Source organism: Corvus cornix, chromosome 2, assembly GCF_000738735.6.
Source record: "Corvus cornix cornix isolate S_Up_H32 chromosome 2, ASM73873v5, whole genome shotgun sequence".
In the NCBI taxonomy this organism is placed as follows: Eukaryota; Metazoa; Chordata; class Aves; order Passeriformes; family Corvidae; genus Corvus; species Corvus cornix.
Genome location: NC_046333.1, coordinates 23,875,701 through 23,891,763, shown reverse-complemented (window position 1 = coordinate 23,891,763; position 16,063 = coordinate 23,875,701). Strand labels below are relative to the sequence as shown.

Here is a 16,063-nt window from a genome sequence, read left to right as displayed (position 1 = left end):
CATGTGCCCAACACTGCATTCCTTTGTGTGCCCTTGTCTCTGCTGGGCTGCCCATGCTGCCACTCAGACTTGATAATCCAAGAGGGAGTCTGAAAAGATGAGCAGAAACTTTTTCAAAATAAAACAGCCATGATCTGGAATAGACTAAGTTTAAATTTATTCATTTGACCTTACTGCAACATCCACGAGCACCCTTACTCCCACATCTCTCTCATGGGATGCTTCCCCTCTTCCTGAACCCTCACAGTAGTTTCCTTGCAGATGTACTTTACACTCTGGGGGAGGATGTAAGTCAAGGGAGGAGAAAAAGTGGGAAGATAAAGCCTTCACTGGCAGAGCTATTTTCATTATTCAGAGTGCAAGTGCTGGTATGTCTGGGTTCCTGCTCCACTGCTGTTTTTGGTACTTACTGGTAATACAGAATGAAGGGGCTGTATTCCTAACAGATCATCTTCTTCTTTGTCCCCTCCCACCTTAGACCTAAGAATTACTAGGTAATATAGGGTTGTATGTCAGTAAGAGAAGCCTTCCACTTGCACCAACTCTGCTGCTGTTACTCAATAATACCACCTACCCAAATCTCAAAGAATCAAATAAACACAATTAGATGTTTATTAAGATGCTCATACCCCACTTTCCTCTGTAGTCTGGATACCTGCCCAATTCTCGATGCAATGTACAGCAACAATTGGTCCAAAAATGTGAAATGTGTTTGCAAACAGAAAACATGAGACCTGTTTTCAGTGCAGCCTGGGGAGACTGTTTAGGATAGTGGTTTATCAGTGGAGTGACAGCCGAGGAAAAGTAGACCAACTTCAAAAGTGTTGTCTAAAGATACACATAGGACTTGACCACTCAATTTGCAGCATGATCGGAGAGTCTAGCTTGGAGTGAGTCACTTGGATCTTTTTTTTTTTTAAAGGCATTTTTTCTTTATTATTTTAGTGTATTATTTTTTAAAAAAAATTATTATTATTATGGGTTGAGCAGGGGTTAGATATTGGTGTTGTTCTGCAATAGCAAAGCAATGATGTGTGTAGAAAAATAACATAGTTCTGAAAAGTCAGTGCTGCTCGACTACTGGCAAAGCACAAACATCTTTACTTCTGACTTTGCAGCAAAAAACCTGCTCTGTATTAGCATTTTGTTAGGGTTTCCTTGTAATATCTAAAGCTGTGGGAACTGAGTGCTTTCCAGAAATGCAGTAAATCCTGTGATGAGTCTTTGCCATGTCCCATTCTTTTTCATCCCACTTTTCTTCTCCCTGAGGAAAGAAAGCTATATATGATGCATTTTCTGATTACCTTTTAATTTTTTTCTGTGTTTAAGACTCACATTAACAAGTGCAAGATCAAAGGAATATGTTTGTAAAGTAAAAGGCTAAATTTTTTTGTGCTTAATATCTAATTGCATTTTGGACTGGGTCTGCAGGAAGTTGTTCCCTGACTAAGTTTTGCTTTTCCAAACCATGTGTTCTTATGGTAGAGAAGTGACAGAAATGCTGACGAGCTTTCAGTGTTGGGGTTGGCTGCCCTTCACCACCATTTTCTTTACTCCTTTCTCTCCCCTCACTTTCTGCCTGCTCTAGTTGACACAAATGTGTCTCTGCTGTACACCAAAACAATGAGCAGAACTGACTCAGTATGAGCAGAGCCCAATACCAGGTGATTTTTGGTTATCTTGGACAGCTTTAGGGGAAATGTTAGGTAGAAAATTAAGTGCAGAGGGCAGTGACCTCATTTCTGAGCTATGAGCATTTTGCGGCTGGCTGTAGGCCATGGGCAGGAGGAGGCATGGCTGGAAGAAACCCTGCTGCAGCAAACCTCACAAGGTCTTGGCAGGAAGAAGCACAAACTGGGTAGGTAGGGGTCTCAGATGACATGAACCAAACATTAGAGATGCTCATCTAAGACCTTCCCACAAACTAACTTCTTTTTAGGTAGAGTAGGAGGAATGCAAGTGAGTATGAAGGGAGGGAAATAACAAGGATCAGTACATTCCCTTTAAACATCCAGCTACATGCTAGGTGACCTGAGCTACTAAGAGTATCCTGTGGCACCTTCCTTGTTTGCCTACTCATTCCTGCCAGGCTTGGCTTGCCAGCACAGGAGGAGCCATTGCAGCAGGCACACAGTGAAGCCAGGACTGCCAGCTTTTTTTTTGCAAAAAAAAGCAAAACCAAAATCCTCCACAAACAGAAAAAATAAAACAAAGGAAAACTGCAAACCTTTGATTTTTCACCCTGATGTTTGAGGCTGATATAAGAATTAGGACAAAGGATGATATATGTCACCTATGGTGTAAATGTAGTCCAAGATTCTGGCAGCATTTTCATAGGGGAGATAACATTTGCCTGCTTTGCCTCCTTGCATTAGTCCTAATCCCAGTATATGGAAGAGTCTGGTCCAATTCAGACAGCTCATCCCAGAGCAGCTCAGCAAATGTCTGTCCTGGTGAGTCCTGGCAAGATGTCACAGGAGGCCAGATTGCAGATAAAGAGGCACCCCTCCCCTGCAACTTTCAGTGGGATGTAAGGGGCTAAACCCTTCTAAGAAATTGGCCTGTCATGCCTGAATGTTGTGCAAAGTAACTTCTGCTTCTGGTACTTAACAATTAGAGGAAAGAGTGTCTCCTAAATCCCTGTCCCTACTGAAAATTCCAATTTCTTACAGCTAGGATGGGTACCTTCCACCCTGCAAAACGTCGGAAGTAGCTGTCCACTGGATTGCTATTCTGCAAATAGACTATTATTAACGCTATGAATGTTTCCCCTATATATAATTATCCCAACAAAAAGAATCAATTTCTGCTCTTTAGAGATAAAACTTTACACAAGGTCTATGGGGTGAGAGAAGTCAGGGTGCTCTTAAGAGTGTGCTGTAGCTGAGAGACAGATTTCCTCTCTTCACCATTTTCCCATGGCAACGCCATGACAATTGTTCAGTGCTGAGTAGACTCCCTGAAAAGGGCTCCAAAATTATGCCCAAATTTGCTGCTTCTTCATTATTTTGATACAGTGATTGCCAAGCATTTGGAGATAGTGAATGTGGTGCTGTGACACAGTTTTAGCCAGGTCTCACAGTAACTCATTACAGGGATGTTTGTAATTAGTTACTTACAATACCAATACCATCAACAGATTTTTTGCAGTGCTTTCCTTGGAAAGATCTCAAAAGACTTCACAAAGGAGGTCAGTAGTATATCCATACTTTTAAATCTAGAGTAGTTTAATAGACCCCCATCAGATCGGCAGACATTGGCATGCAGATACAGCCAACACAGTCAGAAAGTGCAACATATGATGCCACAGAAATGTGACAGGGAGAGCAGAGATCTACAGGCTTTGGTTTTGCAGTTTCTACAAGCTGCTTCCCTCTCCCATTTAAAATGCAAATCTTGGACCAACAAAAGTCAGGAGGATTTTAGGCTTTCACTTCTGCCAGACTCTTAGAAAATGTTATCACTCTCAGGCTGTTTTCATAGGAAGGATTGGTGCAGACTGTTTTCAGCTGTGGGACTTACTTACTCCCACATCAGTTTCTCCATGGACAAAATCATCTTGAAGCTGCAATGGCAGTCACTTGCATTCTCTTTTTCTCTACAATCACTAAGTCAAAGGAACTTGTAGGGGAGGGAAATGGACCATATCCCAAGCCAAGAGTACCGTCTTCTCTGCTTTCAGAAAAAAGTGTAAGGCTGGGTTTTTCCCAGCCTCCTTTTTATAACCTCTGATGTTCTGTGCAGGAAATGGCTGTTTCTAGTCTTGATGTTATCTTTTAAGTGTACTAATACTTCTGCCTTGGGCTTTTAAGTGGAGAAAAGCATCCAGCTTTCCTATCCAGAAAATCTTTTAATAACTTCCCTTGGAAGCTGCATGGCACAGCTGGGACTAGAGAGGACAGGACTATGGGAACAGGGCAGGGAGACCAAAAGAAGGAAACTCACTGAAGGAAAAAGGTGCAGAATTCAGGAGGCAGATTTGTAAGACTTTTGCCTGTTTTCCTGTTGAAGGGAAGCAAGCAGAAAACAAAAGACAAGGACAGAGTAGAAGACTTTAATAGCTCATTTTAAATAATATGCCATTGTCAACATGTGAATGACTTACACCTGTCCAATGTGGTGCAGAATATCATATTATGTTTTGCCGTTTATCCAGTGCAAATATTTAAATAATAGATACAAATACTGTCCCATCAGGAGCTTCAGTATATAATCTTTGCTTTTTAAGAAACAGCTTGGCACTGAAACAGAAGTGCAAAAGTAACGTAATATGTACACAAAACAGGTTTTAAATAAGTTTCTAAGCATGCTTTCTACTAAAATCTATTTTTTAAAATTCAGTTTTACATCTAGAAATATGTAGTACAAAAATGCAAGTTTACAAGCCATTTTTCCCAATATCTATGCCATTTGAAGTCTTAAGTAGCAACATTCCTCCAACATGATGCATACATTTAAGCGCAATAATATTAAGTATTTAAATATAAAGTTATGAAGTGTTTGAGAATATAAATTAGTAACAACACATAGAGACAAAAATACATGCACTGTAAAATAAATAATTCATCAGCTTTACATTTGAGGATATATATAATATTATACAAACAAAATATACAAAATTACAGGATTTGATCTTGCAGTTGCTCATATTTGTCACTTAAACATCTAGGCAATCTCAGTGCAGTAAAAATGTTACTTTATGGGGTTACTCATACACTAAAAATCAGGTGCACAAGACTACTTTAGTGAAATGGCTCCTGACTGGAATGGCTCCTGACAAGAACAGGCCCCACAGAAAACCTGGTGTGAAAAACCTTGGTGTTTAGTTTTATTCTTGTGAGCTGAGATACTGTTGGCACTCTGGGTCTCCTTTAATTTCTGGAGATCCAGGAATTCTTCTACCATTTTTTGGATAGACACACCAACATGCAGCAGATTCTCCATCCAGTAAAGTTTCACACTGGAATATTATTAGCAAAAAAAAAAAAAAAAAAAAAAAAAAAAAAAAAAAAAAAAATCACAATAAGTAACTGTAAGATTACCTGTGAGGTACTGCAAGTAGAGGTGTTGGACAGAATGAGGATCAGAAGGTGGGGACCCACCATGCACAGGCTTGTTTTGAATGTAGTGGTCTACAGAGCCTCTAAACAACACACTTAGTTAGGGAGCCAAGACCTAAGCCCAGCTATCACAAGAGCAACTTCAGATTTAGAACTGTCCAGTCCTTGGTAAAGTGCAGTAGAAAGCAGCAATATCTTCCAGTGCCAATGTGAGAAATGGAAGGATGGGAGAATATACAATCTGGTAGGGTGAGAGCAGTGACTGAATTGTCTGCCTCTTCACACAAGGAGACAAATAAGTTGGTATGTTTTGGGTTTTTTTCTTGGGGAGGGGCTTAAACAGATTTAGGTCCCAGGTCACAGTGTTTGTGAGTCACACCGTGATGCTATGCCCAAAACCAAGGAGTCTTGGTGACACAGATTTACGTAGACCTACTAAATTTTTGTGCATAACCTGTGGTTGCAGGGTGTGGCTTAAGGTTCAGAGCTTTAGTTAGTTCTGCAGATTACTCTCACTGTAACTTGCAACAGATTTTTTTGACAGTATAATGGAAATGAACAAATAACCTAATCCACAGGTGGCACAAATCAGTTTTTTTGTTTGACTTTCAGAAGGTTAATTTTGCTCCAAAAAGTTTTCTTTCACTGCCTATGTAGGTTTTCCACTGCCTGTGAGCTGAGAGCCCACTTTTTAATAAGTGATTATTATATATTCAGTGGGCTTTGTCAGGTAGTATGGCAAATATTATGAATTAATGTCAACTGAAAGTATGCTAACAAATCAAGTGCATGGGAGCAGACAGGGTTAAAATATTTTGGAAGAGGCTTTGAGTGCACCTGTTCTGCAAAGGGAAAAGACTCCTGCCTCTATTGCTGACAGCTCCCAGCATGTGGATCACCTTGAGGAGAAGGACAAACCATCTGCTCTCACTACTAAGTATCCCTGTTTTCACAAACTTGTGAGTTTGGGAGCAGAGGGCTGTGAAAGGGTTGGCTGTATCAGGCTAGTTGCAGCACTGCTGGGAGCAGAGAAGGGGAAAAAGGCACACACACCTGTTTACTGTGGTAAAATCCATTCTTGTTGCAGTTGGGCAAGTAAAATTTGTAAATCTCCCCTCTGCTTCTCTGCTGAGCCTTCACCAATTTATACAGGGCTCTGTAGAGCTCCTTCTGACAAGGACCCTGCAAGAATACCATGCACAGGTAGTGGATACCAAAATCACAAGGAAATCAGCTACACACAAGGTGACCAGAATATAGACAGTAAAAAGCTGAAAATACTTATTAGGCATAAAATCTACACCAGTATGTGTTTTTCTGGTTTCAGTAGGAGCAAAGCCAGAATACTCTGGTGTTGCATTCAGACCTTTGTTTTTAATTCTTTGAGGTATTTTCTGTCCTCATAAACATGGGGATTTTAGTCCTTAAATTGCCACACACGGAAATTTAACCTGTACTAAGTAAACACATTACTGCTCAGAGGGTACAATCTAGCCTATTATGGGGAGATGGACATTAGAAGACTGGTATGTGAGATTGGCCACGTTTTTCTGGGTTGCCATGGCCTTCTGCTGTGTTGAAATATGGAGGATAGGTGCAAGACATATATAGATGGTGCAAGAACAAACATCTGAATGTTTGTTATCTTTTGCACAGGACAGAACCGTTGCCAAAGTAACATGGAGCTATTCTGTAGCTCTGGGACCAAACCCCAAAGTTCTTGGAACTGGGAATGAAGAACTGTTTGCAATATTCACTGTTTTCACAATTTGCTGTCTCTCTTTTTCAAAGTCACAATTTCTGTACATCAACAGTACCTTGAATCAGTGCAAGAAAGGAAAAGTCACAGAACAAATATTTCTACTTTAAGAGTGAAAATAAACACAGCCTCTGCTTTTGAAAGATCTCCCCTCATATAAGTTGTCACATTCCAGTCTGTGGGTTTATCTGTGGCTCTGAGTGAGAAAAGCAGAAGCCCTAAAATCAGAACTGAAGTTAACAGCGCATGTGCATAACAGTTCAAACTAAATCAGTGATTAAGTCCTGTTCTGGATATGGAATGAGGCTTCCTAAGGTAGGGTGGTGCTTATTGTATTTTCGCTTTTTCTTTTCCATTTTTTTGTCTGTGACCATTACGAACCCAGACTTCTGTGCTGCCCGACTAACCCAGATCCGTAATGCACAGGTGCTGCTGCCTGGGGGGGGTCTAAGTGTGGTTCTCTGGTGCCCTCCAGTGGAACAGAAACCTGCTTGCAAAGGCCCTACACCCCAACTACCCGCTGGGATTTTGCAATGTCGAACACCACTTTAATTGTTGAGCATTTTGTCTTTCTACATGAATGTACTTAAAAGTGTTTCCTTGTGATCAGAGAGAATCAAGTTTTGGTTTGCATTGGTGTTTCATCAATAACTACATGGAAGGATTCCCTTTTATTTCGCTGTGTGTCAGACCAGTGACAAATGCCTTTTCTTAACTAAAACAAAAAAGGAGTCCAAGAATTCCTGTAAATTAAGGGACCAGGTTATAATATGATTGTAAATGTGGTGAAACATTCAGCCTCTGGATGAAGTCTGTGTAGGACATACCTGATGCACGCCTGTTATTATTGCTCCAGACATTTTGCCTGTTCCTCAAGCATCTGATGAGGACATTCCAAAAGTTGGTTTGCCAGCTACCCAAAATACTGACATCTCAATGTTGCTGCTAGAATTTTTTGCAAGGATCTACTGAAATCATCTCTGAAAAAATAAAAAACAACCCACCTGCTCTTTCCATTTCTTGAGTTCAGATATTCTCTTTGTTTTCATGTTTTCATATGCAGTGATGGAATTCCAGGGGATGGATTTATCCTGGTCTATGGGAAACATCAACTGATAGTTCAGCAGCTGATCCTGTGTTATTTCAGTGCTTTCCAAAGGCATACCATCACGTTCAATAGAATCTGGAAACGAATCGTGAAATTTTGTGAAATTTCAGTGAAATTTTGCATTTATTTGTCGAAGTTAAAAAGATGAAGAAAAAGATCAACCAAAAGAAAAAAAATAAAGTAGTATCTAAGACAGATCCATTAGTGTAGATCTTGTAGGAATAAATTACATGTGCAGCACAGCAAATTATACTTTGGTCATAAATTCATAGAAGGGCTCAGCAGATGTTCTCTAACATGTTGGGTATTTTATGATCCATCAAAATTACTTGAATACCAAAGATGAAGCTGCAGCCAGTCTGTTAGAAATTAAAAAACCTTCTTGATCATGGTGGTTTGTAGAAACTTGGCTAAATGAAAAAAGACTGAAGCTAAACTTGTAATGAATTTAGATTTTTGTCAGTGTGATGTATTTCTGGTTTTATTCATGAGACAAACTGCTCCAGACCTCATTCCGTGGTATCCTGTACTTTGTTCTTGCCTCACAAATAAGATGGGGTAGCAATTCACAGGAGACAGCAGTAGCTCATGCTGGCCTGCAGTAGACCAAATAGCAAAGGACTGGCAGAAAATATTTGGATCTGCCAGATCATGGTCTGCTTGCCAGTGCCTAAATCAGCATGTGTGAACTGTTCCACCGAAAGCAACAGAAGCTCTTTGCAATTGCAGGTGATAGGATATAGGATAAAATTTTTATGTGTCTAAATTACTTGCTGGATCAAGGCTGTAAACGGACAATGGACTAAAAAGCACCCTTTGAAAATTTTAAACAAAAAATGGAGATGAGAAATTGAGGAGGGAAAGAAAAGAAGGAAGAAAGGAACGAAGCAAGCAAGCAAGCAAACTCTGGAAAGAATCAAATCGAATACAGGTAGTTTACATACTCAGTTTAGTCACTGTTCTCTCCCTTCCTCACCCCCTCAAGCACAAGAGAAACTCCACTTACGTCTACTGATGGCTATTGTTATTTTGAGTCAACGATGATTATTTTTGTAATGCTACCAAGTTACCTTCATCATCACTTCATGGACATAGCAGTAATGATGATGAAAATAATAATAGTAATCATAATAAATTGAAAAATAAAGAAATAACACTGAAGAAATTCCTGCCCATCATATAGTCTAAGACGCTTGAGATGCCATTTTGCCTCAAGATAGTTTGACTAGCACTCCACTACTCCAGATACATTTTATTCCTGAAATGAAACGAGGCACAAAGCCCGTTTAGTCTTTTCACTCTCTTTCATGGCTTCTAGAGAAGGACATAAGCAAAGCCTATAAAACGTTTGTCCTACTGTAGCTACTGTTTAGTACTAAAGAAAAACTGTCTGCAGCCTCCCAGATACTTTATTCTGGTTATTCTGCATTGTCCCATCACTGTGCTTTAGGGTTTTCGTGCTCTCAAGACTGTAGCATACCAGCTTGCTGCGAACATCCTATGCCCGGCTCCAGGATGCACCTCACCTCGAACAGCACGTTTCCCTGGAAAGGGCATTCCAGCTTCCTTATTTTTCAAACGCCTGCCTAACTTCGCTCATTGTTCCCAGCCTCTGTCTCCCAGAGCCCGCAGCGCCGTTTCCAGCTGCGGTGCATCTCGCCTACCAATCCCCCCGGCTGCCCTCGCCGGGGCTATGCCGCAGCGTCCGGGCACAGCTCCCGAGCCGGCCCGTCCGGCGGCGCGGAGCGGGGGCGCGATGGCGCGGTACCTGCTGGCTCTTCCGCGCGCATCCCTCCGACCTCGCTGGCGGGCAAGCACCTCCCGTTCCCCTGGATGAGGGAGGAGAGGGGCCGGGGCTCCCCGGCGGGGACGTGGCAGCGGAGCCCCAGGCGGCAGCGGGCGGTGTAGACCCCACAGGGCTGCCCCGGCCCGAGGGCGCAGGTCTGGCAGCAGCCGCAGCCGGGCTGCCGGGCAGCCTCCAGGCAGTCGGCCGCGACGGGCGGGCACAGAGCGAGCCTCTCCGGGGTGCATGGGGCGCAGAGCACGGGCTGCGCTCCGCGGACGAGGCGGGCGCCGGGCAGGGCCGGCAGCATCAGCAGCGCCAGCAGCAGCAGCGCGGGGAGCCAGCCGTGGCACAGCGCGCACCGCGGGCCACTCATGCCGCTGAGCAGGGGCCGGGGGAGGGCAGCTCGGCGGCCTGGGGAGCAGGAGGCACTTTACATACATTCCGCTTGCCCGGGCCATTTATACACTGCTTTGCCCGGGTATTAATCTTTAACCCCGAGTTAACTATTATCTGAACAGGAGGGCCGGAGAAGCATCGTTTCACTGGCAGTTCAAGTCCCTGGTCACTCTTCCCCTCCCTTTTCACTTTCCCCCTTTATCTATTTTCTTTCCTCCAGACATGCAGGAATGCTTTTATTCCCTCACTCCCACCTCTTTGCTCTAACACAGTTAACAAGGAAAAATGTGGTGGGGCTGGAGGTGAAATTGGAGGAGGGGAATGGATGAACAGGGGCTATTCCCTCCCCTTTTCCCTGTCACAAATGTCTCCTGTTCTTGACATTTCCTAAAAATGTAAATGATCAAAAAACAAGGGCAGGGGGAGAGAGGAGGGAAATCCCATTGAAACTGAAGCAACTGAATTCATATTTCCACAGCAAAAAAATAAAAAACCCCTTGTTTAATTTTCGTCGTGTGGCTGCAACTTAGAAGTACACTGACATGCCAAAGAGGAGGCCTCAAGGGTAATAAAGCCATCAGGATATTGTAACTACTGCACACATGCACGTACGAGTCCTTACATTAACCTCCGGGAGAGGCTGTGCAGCTGAAGCAGGATCTCCTGTGCCTGGGCTCAGTTTTACTACTGCTCCTGGGATGAGAGGAGGATCAGTCCTCAAAACACACACTTCAGGGAAACCAGTATTTGTCAAACAGTCCAAAAATAAATGAGATACCTGTCTGTCCTTTTAACCCTCTCCATCTCCTCCCGTATCACCTAGGGAGGTGTAGGTGGGAAATCTTTCCTTTCCTCCTTTGCCTGCAACAGTTGCCACTCCAGTAAGAGAAAAAGTGCTCAGACTTCACTGTGCTGAACAGATCATTTTATTCTGGTATGCACAGTATGTACCAAGCTTGAAATAGCACATTCCACTGCAAAGTCATCTAATGCAGCATGATTTTTCATTTAGTTGTTTCTTTGGTTCTTTTTACATTTATTTATCTTCTTTTGTAAATACATCATTTATGTGAAAGAAAGTGAAGCAGAACTGCAGAGCATGTTTAATGTCGTTATTCACTCTGTTTTCTGATATTGATGCCAAAGGTTTTATTTATAATATAGTGATCTTTTATCCTTCATATCATAAGTCAGTTCTCAAAAGCATTCTCATTGATTACAGACTTGACACATCTTCACTTTACTTTTTTTTTTAAAAATTCAGATAGTTTTGGAGATCTCTATCTAGATACACCAAAGTTGAAACTCATTAGTATTTTTAAGTACTTTAAAGAAATCTGATTTTACAGATTTTAAAACAATTCTCTGGACTTCACATGTCTGGGAGTAAAATTTAGCTGAAAATTTAGGGCACAACAATTTCTGCAGAACATTGCAATTAGACTTTTCAAGCTCTTTCCCCCCTTTAATTTCTACTTTTTCTTGTACATCTGTCTTAGAAAACTACAACTCTCTTACCATTCAAAATGAAGTGAAAAATATACAGAAATATGTCTGTTTCCTCTCCCAAAGAGAAAAAGGAAACAATGCAAAACAAAGTCCCATTCATGACGAAACATGAAAAAGAATTACGAATGGAAAGTGGACCAAGTTTTAAAATGACAAAGACTCAAAGAACGCATATGCATTTGTATATGTGTATGCATGCATTCCTTCAGTTATCTATTTATGGATTTTGCTGTTTAGACAGCTTTTTATGAGCAGAATTGAGGATCATTGACCGACTGCTTAGCATAAGCTACTTGCCTCTCAAATTACTCTACACTGCCACTGTCCTGCCTGAGTTTTTCTGTCTAAGAAAACTGAGGTGAACTGAGAGTAAATATCTTTTGGTGATATATGTGAAATTATTTTTAAAAAGGTTTTTTTAACGCATCACCATCATTTTTAAGTAACCAGATAAAGACACTTAATGCAAGAACAGCGTACTTGTATAATGTACAGGCCTACATAACAAAACTTCCATTAGTTTAAAAAAAATCTCATTCTTCCCATGCACCATCATGTATTCAGGTCTTTGGCAAGTTTTTCTTTCCTGTCAGGCAGCTGGCAGTATCTGAACTGCTCAGGCAATTCCTAACAACTTGTAGCCTTTTAGAAGTCAGATCTTTTCAGTGTACCCAGTAAGATAAACAAAAGATAAACAACACTCCTCCCCATTGATTATAAAACATTTTGAAAGTGGTTTTGGTTTGTTTCCTTTATAGTTCCAGGTCAACTTGAAATGATGGCCCAGCCCTTTTTTTCCTTGCTATCTTTTGTGAATTCAAATTGAGGAAACCTAGAAGTTTGCTAAAGCAGACTTTGTGAGATGTTCTTCTGTACAAAAGGTAGACCCATAAAAAATCAGTCCCTTCATATTTCATTTATGTAAATGTAATGAACATGTGTTAGAACAGGTTATAGTAACTTAGGGCAGTATCAATCAACCAGGCAATGCTTTTATATAGGCCATGGGACATCAATGAAGTGAAAGTAGTGTATATGTTTATGTAGACTCTGTTTGATGTAATACTACAACTCATCTACCAATCTCCATCTCTGACCCTGACATTGCTTTAAAGAACACAAACAGATAAGAGTCAGGAGGTTAAAAACATTCATGATGTAAAGTTGTGTTTACTAAAGACTTTTGACAGTAATTTTTTGGTGTTCCAACTGTTGACTCCTAATTTGAACCACTTGTCAAAAGACACCACATGAATCCTAGGCAAGGGTTACTTTTTCTGCAAGATTTTCCCATTGGCTTCTCAATAATTCTTAGTCAATGACCTCACTTTGAATGATAAATAAAGTTTGGCATTTTTAAATTCTTTTTCTTTAAAGTCATATGGAGGGATTCATAGAAAGTAAAGTTTTGTATACATTTGGGTACAAGTGATCTTTATCCACTAATTACCAAAAATGCAAGTGACTTGCCAAATAATTTTCTACTGGGACTGCTTCTCTGGATATGTTTTAAAAAAAACCCAAATAAGCAGTGGCATAGCCTCAGTATCTTTTTTTAGGTAAGAAAATAATTCTGAATTTTAAGCTTAATATCCAAAACCACTATGATGCATGAACACACACACACCACATGCACACGGCATCAAGTATATGAAGAGAAACAGCTATGACAGAAATAAAAAAAACCCCTAGTTTCTTCTCTGCATTTATTCCATATCAAAAAATGCTTTATTTCAGGTGTGTGGATTATTGGGAATGTTAGTCAATTGATTGTACTTAGGTTATTAATGAATCATTTGATTCACACATTTGTTGACAGTTGTCACTTCGTGGCAGTGACATGTAAGCCATTTGGTATTATTTATGTATTCTGGTTGGATAAATATGACTTTTAGAATTAAATTTTGGATGCAGAGAAGATGTTCCAAGTTTGTGTTGCACTAACTTTTGGATGTAGACTGACTTTTGCTATTTTCCCCCAGCAATTAATTTTGCTAAAATGTGGAAAATAGTTTATGAATACCTAAAACTTAATCTGCAGAAACTCTAGTGAGAGGCTGTCTCATGGCAAGTCTAGCAAGGGAAGGCTTCTATGGACTTTCTGCATTAAATCATGGGTCATGAAAAAAACAGAGAAAAAAGTAGTTTATATCCTTGGTGGCACCCAAAGTGTCTGGGCACTGAGTAAAACACCTTGTTTGCAATGTTGTGCATACATAGACCAGCCAGAAAACTATTTTCTACAAACTGTTGCACTCTTCTGGCAAGAGAGGTTAAAGTCCTTTAGCTATCCTTCCATGCGGCAGCTGCGCTCTCAGTTTGCCTAGCTGGAGAAATAATACAGAAACCCTTTGACTTACTGTGGTATGACAAAGCTGAAAGCATGTTGTGGAGTATGAGTTCCTGTGTGGACAGTTAATATAAAAAAAGCTTCTGCTTCACTGCTTCTGCTGTAGTCAGCATTACTAAACTCAGGTACGGGTATTTCTATGACCAACCATGGAAATAAAGGCTTTTCAGTGCCTACCACAGTGAGCTATAGCTTAGAAGGGACTTTGAAAAATGTAAATTACCCCCTTAGTGCTGGCTCCAGGCATCTAAACCAGGATAAGCTGTTTAAATCTCTTTGTATTCTTCAGCCACTGTGTCTCTCGGAGCCCAGAAACAGAAAAGAACACCACTAACCATGTGATATGCCCTTTACTGCAGTCCCTGAGGGCTGTAGGCACTGATGGAGTGAGACTCCAGTGCTCACCACCATTAGGTTTACTTGCTGAAGTTGTTGCTATCTCATGCTGATAAAGGAAAAGGTAAATTCCCCAGAGATTTAATCTGAAAGCAATTTAAACATAATAGGACTTTCAAATACATATTAAAGCATCTCATGTGAAGTTTGAGACAGTAACAAAAGACTACCACTTACTTTAATGTCTGGGTCTGTCACAGGGGTTAAATGCCAGGATTCACATGAAGCTTCCCTTTCTCCCTGAACTAATAACAATAATACATGGCTTTCTAGGCACAAGCATTTCCACATTTAGTAGGGAGAAGAGTAGGCAGTTCTAACTGAGAAAAAGGGTGATCCAGACCCAGACCAGGGCCTTCATAGTCACAACCAGTCGCAAAAATTAGAGGAAAAGTGCCCAGAGGACAACAGCCAGCAATACTTCATTTATATTGGATTCTACCTTATTAAGTGCAACAGCAGATATTCTCTTTGACAGTAGATAGACTGGATGTTGAAAGAAACTTACTGCTAACCCAAAACTGGAGGAGCTCCTGATGTTTCAAATTCCTGATCTTTTCTGGTGAGGTTTTACAGAGATTTTTAACCTCCATGCATGTATTTGGCTCTTAATACTTGAATCTAAAGTGCCATTCATTAATCTTTTTATCTTTTTTAAAATGCTAATAAAAATAGGAATAGTCATAGGATCCAGACCAGAGTAAGTCAAGAGGTCTGTTTTCTCTGGTCGTCTGTCCCATAAGTGGAAAGCCAAAGCTGGGGTACAAACATGCCAGAACTGTGCTTGCTACATGAACAGGGCCTGGGTTGCAGGCAGAGCAGAAGACAGCAGACTGGAATACTTAGCAAGAGAGCAAGAGGGTTGTTACTGACAGCAAAGTAATAAATGCTGTTAAAACAGGAGGACACATTTCTCTCTATCAATTAAAATTGTTTTTCACATTTAGGTTATTCAATTTGCACTGGTTCTTACAAAAATAAAAAGTTTGCCCAGCTGCTTTTGTCAGGAAATCTGTCCTTGCCTTTTGTCCTGGGGCATTTCTAATTTCAGCAGTATTATTTGTATTAATAATTATTATTATTATACTGTTGACAGTAATACCAAGAGTACTTTTTTCAGGTTTCAGAGCCTCTACTCTTTTCTCAGAGGTCAAGACACTAGACTCTGGGACTTCAGTCAGTTCTAGAAAGCCTGAGGTTTGCACAGAGAGCTGAAACCAGGTAAGCTGCTGCTGGGAATCAGGTTTGCCTGAGCTTTAGTGTCTGATAGTGTCATGGTTTGACACTGGCCAAATGCCAGACACTCACGAAAGTTGCTCAGAGGAAAGAAAAAATTAACAAAGGGTTCATGAATTGAGATAACACTCCAAGGGCAAAACAGGCTTGACTTAGATGTATAAAGTGAATTTATTACTAACAAAATCAGAGGAGGATAACAAGAAGTAAAATAAGCCCTTAAAAACACCTTTTCTTCCCCCAGCCCCTCCCTCCTTCCCACCGACAGTACAGGGAGACAGGGCATGGGGTTTTTTGGTCAGTTCGTCACCCGAGATCTTCTGCTGCTGCTCAGGGAGAGGAGTCCTTCCCCTGTGAGACCGTGGAGTCCCTCCCACAGGAGACAGTTCTCTGTGAACTTCTCCAGCGTGGCTCCAATCTCACAAGCAGCAGTCTCCCCAAAACTGCTGCAGTGTGAGTCCCT

The 16,063-nt window shown here is 41.0% G+C and overlaps 1 protein-coding gene across 1 annotated transcript; it reads right to left on the bottom strand.

Moving 5' to 3' along the window:
- Positions 1–4,034: 4,034 nt before the first annotated feature.
- IGFBP1 (insulin like growth factor binding protein 1) lies at positions 4,035–10,129 on the bottom strand. Its single transcript, XM_039549427.1, has 4 exons — positions 9,696–10,129; positions 7,824–8,002; positions 6,114–6,242; positions 4,035–4,960 (listed from the first exon to the last, which is right to left on the bottom strand). The coding sequence occupies exons 1-4, from the start codon at positions 10,084–10,086 to the stop codon at positions 4,829–4,831; spliced, it is 831 nt and encodes a 276-aa protein (XP_039405361.1). The 5' UTR covers positions 10,087–10,129; the 3' UTR covers positions 4,035–4,828.
- Positions 10,130–16,063: the final 5,934 nt, after the last annotated feature.

Excerpts from the sequence above, each read along its gene's own strand:
- IGFBP1 (XM_039549427.1), bottom strand. The coding sequence starts at position 10,086 with ATGAGTGGCCCGCGGTGCGCGCTGTGCCACGGCTGGCTCCCCGCGCTG. Across the intron at positions 8,003-9,695 it reads GCGCGCGGAAGAGCCAGCAG|ATTCTATTGAACGTGATGGT; the intron begins GTACCGCGCCAT and ends ATTCGTTTCCAG. Across the intron at positions 4,961-6,113 it reads GATTTTACCACAGTAAACAG|TGTGAAACTTTACTGGATGG; the intron begins GTGTGTGTGCCT and ends ATAATATTCCAG.